The 5,899-nt window shown below is 46.4% G+C and overlaps 1 protein-coding gene across 1 annotated transcript; it reads left to right on the forward strand.

Annotated features, from left to right (window-relative positions):
* Positions 1–4,727, forward strand: rnmt (RNA (guanine-7-) methyltransferase). The gene is made up of 10 exons (XM_034125506.1): positions 1–132; positions 1,819–1,948; positions 2,165–2,290; positions 2,377–2,492; positions 3,373–3,554; positions 3,645–3,809; positions 3,891–4,008; positions 4,089–4,184; positions 4,466–4,499; positions 4,579–4,727. Exons 1-10 carry the CDS (start codon positions 85–87, stop codon positions 4,614–4,616), a joined length of 1,053 nt encoding a protein of 350 aa, XP_033981397.1. The 5' UTR covers positions 1–84; the 3' UTR covers positions 4,617–4,727.
* The last annotated feature ends 1,172 nt before the right edge of the window (positions 4,728–5,899 follow it).

Raw genomic sequence — 5,899 nt, forward strand, 5'->3', positions numbered from 1 at the left:
AGAGAGAGGGAGGGCGAGAGATAGAGGGGGGAGAGAGGGAGGGGCGGGAGGGGCGAGAGAGGGGAGGGGCGAGAGAGGCAGGGGATGAAGAGGAAACTTGAAGACGAAGAAGCATCATCCAATGAGAAGCTGGTAGATACAAACTCTTTATTCATCAGGTGATTGATCACTGTTATTGATATTCATCAGGTGATTGATCACTGTTATTGACGGAGGCGTGTCGTGCAGTGGGTTGTGCGTTGGTGTTGGGATCAGATGGTCACAGGTTCAAACCCCACTGCAGTCAGCATGTCGTTGTGTCCCTGAGACACTTCACCCCAAATGGCTCCTGTGGGGATTGCCCATGGTATTGAGTATGTAAGTCGCTTTGGATAAAAGCGTCTAACAAGTAACATGTGATGTAATGTCATTGATCTTCATCAGGTGATTGATCACTGTTATTGATATTCATCAGTTGACTGATCACTGTTATTGATATTCATCAGGTGATTGATCACAGTTCAGTGTTTCCCCTAGGTTTACTGCCTTGGCAGGGTGCTCGCAGCGCCCCACCAAGACAATGGTAGGGGAAACACTGCTGTTATTGATATTCATCAGGTGACTGATCACTGTTATTGATAATCATCAGGTGACTGATCACTGTTATTGATGTGAAAGTGGCCCCTCAGGGGACTGATCAGTTCTCTCTCCTCAGGTGATTGATCAGTGTTAAAGTGACTCGTCAGGTGATTGATCAGTTCTCTCTCCTCAGGTGATTGATCACAGTGTGAAAGTGGCCCCTCAGGTGATTGATCAGTTCTCTCTCCTCAGGTGATTGATCACAGTGTAAAAGTGGCCCCTCAGATGATTGATCAGTTCTCTCTCCTCAGGTGATTGATCACAGTGTGAAAGTGGCCCCTCAGGTGATTGACCAGTTATCTCTCTCCTCAGGTGATTGATCACAGTGTGAAAGTGGCCCCTCAGATTATTGATCAGTTCTCTCTCCCTCAGGTATTTGATAATAGTGTGAAAGTGGCCCCTCAGGTGATTGATCAGTTCTCTCTCCTCAGGTGATTGATCACAGTGTAAAAGTGGCCCCTCAGATGATTGATCAGTTCTCTCTCCTCAGGTGATTGATCACAGTGTGAAAGTGGCCCCTCAGGGGATTGACCAGTTATCTCTCTCCTCAGGTGATTGATCACAGTGTGAAAGTGGCCCCTCAGGTGATTGACCAGTTATCTCTCTCCTCAGGTGATTGATCACAGTGTGAAAGTGGCCCCTCAGGTGATTGATCAGTTCTCTCTCCCTCAGGTGATTGATCAGTGTGAAAGTGGCCCCTCAGGTGATTGATCAGTTCTCTCTCCTCAGGTGATTGATCACAGTGTAAAAGTGGCCCCTCAGGTGATTGATCACAGTGTAAAAGTGGCCCCTCAGGTGATTGATCACATTGTAAAAGTGGCCCCTCAGGTGATTGATCAGTTCTCTCTCCTCAGGTGATTGATCATTGTGAAAGTGGCCCCTCAGGTGATTGATCAGTTCTCTCTCAGGTGATTGATCAGTGTGAAAGCGGCCCCTCAGGTGATTGGTCAGTTCTCTCTCCTCAGGTGATTGATCACAGTGTGAAAGTGGCCCCTCAGGTGATTGATCAGTTCTCTCTCCTCAGGTGATTGATCAGTGTGAAAGTGGCCCCTCAGGTGATTGATCAGTTCTTTCTCCTCAGGTGATTGATCACAGTGTGAAAGTGGCCCCTCAGGTGATTGATCAGTTCTCTCTCCCTCAGGTGATTGATCACAGTGTGAAAGTGGCCCCTCAGGTGATTGATCAGTTCTCTCTCCTCAGGTGATTGATCACAGTGTGAAAGTGGCTCGTCACTACAACAGCTTGCAGGAAGTCGGTCTCGCGGCTCGGAGTCGAAGCAGGATTTTCTTCATGAGGAATTTTAACAACTGGCTGAAGAGCATCCTGATTGGTAACTCAATTAAATAACTAATCAAACCATCAATTAACACACCTTGAATCTATTTATTTGATTAATTGATTCATAATAAATAACCTCAATTAAATGATCAGTTAATCAGTAGACAGTACTAGAGAGTTATAGCAGCTCACACTTCATGAATAATGAGGTTAAAAACAGACCGTAGCACCAGTGAGTCGGCTGATTGGCTGTGTGTTTGATTGACAGGTGAGGTTCTGGAGCAGGTGCGGGGGGCGGGCTCTCAGCAGGTGAGTGTGTTGGATCTTGGCTGTGGGAAAGGTGGTGATCTGCTGAAGTGGAGGAGAGGAGGAATCAATCACCTGGTCTGTGCAGGTAACTGTCCCGCTGCATTCTGATTGGCTGCTCTTCCCCTTCTGACCCTCTGTCTTCATCAATTATTTAATAATGTTTATCCTCAGATATCGCAGCCGTCTCTGTGGATCAGTGCGAGAGTCGCTATGAAGACATGAAGAAGAAGAGCTACGCTAACGAGAAGATCTACAGCGCGCAGTTCATCAGTGCAGACTGCACCAAGGTAGAACCGCAGCACCTAGATCAGCTCACCAAGGTAGAACCACAGCACCTAGATCAGCTCACCAAGGTAGAACCGCAGCACCTAGATCAGCCTAACTCTGTAGAACACAGAACCTAGATCATCTCATCAAGGTAGAACCGCAGAACTTAGATCAGCCTTTCTCTGTAGAGCACAGAACCTATATCAGCTCACCAAAATAGAACCGCAGAACCTAGATCAGCTCACCAAGGTAGAACCACAGAACCTAGATCAGCTCACCAAGGTAGAACCACAGAACCTAGATCAGCCTATACCTGTAGAACCACAGCACCTGGAACAGCTCACCAAGGTAGATCCGTAGAACCTAGGATAGAACAGCACCTAGATGAGCTCACCTGTGTAGAACCACAGCACCTAGATGAGCTCACCTGTGTAGAACCACAGCACCTAGATGAGCTCACCAAGGTGGAACCGCAGAACCTAGATCAGCCTAACTCTGAAGAACACAGAACCTAGATCAGCTCATCAAGGTAGAACCGCAGAACCTAGATCAGCCTTTTTCTGTAGAGCACAGCACCTAGATGAGCTCATCTGTGTAGAATCACAGCACCTAGATGAGCTCACCTGTGTAGAACCACAGCACCTAGATGAGCTCACCTGTGTAGAACCACAGCACCTAGATGAGCTCACCTGTGTAGAACCACAGCACCTAGATGAGCTCACCTGTGTAGAACCACAGCACCTAGATGAGCTCACCTGTGTAGAACCACAGCACCTAGATGAGCTCACCTGTGTAGAACCACAGCACCTATGATAGTCAGACTGCAGGATGTGTTTGTTATGATGGTCAGCTGTGTCCATAAAGTGGAAATTACCCTTACTCTGTGACTTGTTGCTACAGGAGGTTCTGTCGGAGAAGCTGGACGACCCGGCGCTGATGTTTGACATCTGCAGCTGTCAGTTTGTGTACCATTACTCGTTTGAGAGCGAGCAGAAGGCCGACATGATGCTGAGGAACGCCTGCGAGCGCCTGAAGCCCGGAGGCTTCTTCATCGGAACAACGCCAGACGCCTTTGAGCTGGTGTAAGAAACAGCGCTGAAGTCCACAGACTGATGATGGAGGAACCTGATCATACACCGACACGTAACACCATCTCTGTTTCTGCTCCACAGGAAACGTCTGGAGGCGTCCGACTCTCTGGCGTTTGGTAACGAAGTCTTTAAGGTGTCCTTCCAGTCCAAAGGTTCTTACCCTCTGTTTGGATGTCAGTATCACTTCAGCCTGGAGGACGTGGTGGACGTTCCTGAGTCGCTGGTCTACTTCCCTCTATTTGAACAGTGAGAGCTTTTCTAAATATTCAGGCTCCGTCTAAAACATAATTAGAGGCTGATCAAACTGCATCTCTGTGTTTGTGTCAGCATGGCGAAGCGCTACAACATGCGTCTGGTTCTGAAGCAGAGGTTCTCTGAGTTCTTTGAGGAGAAGGTGAAGAAGGAGCAGCACCGCAGCCTGATGATGAAGATGGCGGGTCTAGAGGTAAATTAAACTCTGGAGGAATAACTGCTCTAAAGAAACACATACAGTGATCCGTTAAAATACACCTGTTGTACTTCCAGCCGTTTCCCTGTGAGGAAGGAGGTCGCCAGGCCACAGACAGCAGAGGAGAGTACTGCCATGCTAAAGAGCACTGCGGCAGCTCCGGACGTCCACTGGTGGGTCAGCTTTAGAACCGGGTCCCACTCTGTAGAAAAGGCCCCAAAATTAATGTTCCATATTATCGGTTTTCACATAGAGTTGATATCTGTGTAGTGTCTGTAGTGTTTGTACCCTGTCTGTAGAGTGTTTGTACCCTGTCTGTAGATTGTCTGTAGTGTTTGTACCCTGTCTGTAGAGTGTTTGTACCCTGTCTGTAGATTGTCTGTAGTGTTTGTACCCTGTCTGTAGAGTGTCTTCAGAGTTTCTGTATTGTCTGACTCTGTTTGTTTGTTTTCAGGGAACTCTGAGCAGATCTGAGTGGGAGGCAACCAGTGAGTTCATTATTCATGAATGTGATTTATAAACGGCTGCATGTTAATAACCCCCCCTCCCTCTCCCCCCTCCCTGCAGGTATCTACCTGGTGTTCGTCTTCCAGAAGATGTCCTGAAGCTGAACCTCATCTCTGTACAGTGTTTTTTCTTTTCCCGTCATCTTTTTGATAAACTATGAACTGTGTTAGGTCTGATTTCAGAATGAATAAAAACTAAATGTAAAATCATTCTATTGTTGCTATTGTAACCAGTCTTTCAGGTGTATGAAAACTGGACCAGTATTCCAGGTTCTTAAAGGATGGGTAATAAATGAAGTCGAACACCAGAGTGAATGAAGTGAATACTGAGATTTTATAAAGAAAAAAATATATATATTGGCACAGGAATAAACAACATTCTTCTAAATAATTCCAATTGTTTTTTAAAGGGCTTGACACTTGGGGGCACCCCAAATAAAATTAAAATAAAACCCCAAAAGAAAATAGTTCCTGTAAGGTCCTCTCAAAATCCTAGCACTGGTAGCGGAAAGATGAGGTGTTCAGGCTATCATTGGTAGCTCGCCATCCCCCTCGTCAGGGAGAAAATCCAGAATCTTCTTATCCAAGGGTCTCATAAAAACCCAGCCGAGGAAAATAAAATAACAATCAAAACTCCCGCTTTCCAAAGCAGCTCCAACCTCCAACGACAGCCCCAGAGATTGGTCCACCGCCGTCCCGGTAAAACTCTTAATTTGCGCTGTTTTGTATAATGATCACAAGTGTCTCCGTTCTTCCAGCGTGACGCTGCTCCCTCACACACACGTCTTCAACGTGCCCTCACTAACCTGAGTGAGGAGGCGGGACTTGGCGGATTTTATCCAACTGCAATCATGATTGCGTTATGAACCAATGAGCTTTGTTCTCAAAAGTTGACCATTAAACTAAAATATACTATAAAATAACTAAATAAATAATAAATAATTATTAACAAACAAAATACAAGAACCTTGTAACCTTGGTTTATCCAGTGGGTTACACTATCATCAATAATATTAATTCATATGAAACCAGAAGGTCCTCCTACAGCTCTGTAAAAATGAAGAGTCCACTGAAAATGTTTCTTGACCTTCGTAATGTCCTCCGACGGCCAGACACCTTCTGTCCTCCGTCTGGTTTGGACATGTGATGGCAGGGGGACATCCGGATGTTAGGGTTGGAAATGACTTTGTTTACTCGATCAAACAAAGTCCGTCCTTTGGGGGTCTGTGAGCGGGCAAAGAGAGGTGATTTTGCCGGTCTCTGTCCTGGAGGTCTGAAATAAACAGAGTGCCAATGTTATGGAGACATGCTGGGGGTCATTAGTCCGTCCTTTGGGGGTCTGTGAGCGGGCAAAGAGAGGGGATTTTGCCGGACTCTCTCCT

This window comes from Trematomus bernacchii, unplaced genomic scaffold, assembly GCF_902827165.1.
Source record: "Trematomus bernacchii unplaced genomic scaffold, fTreBer1.1, whole genome shotgun sequence".
NCBI classification, from domain to species: domain Eukaryota; kingdom Metazoa; phylum Chordata; class Actinopteri; order Perciformes; family Nototheniidae; genus Trematomus; species Trematomus bernacchii.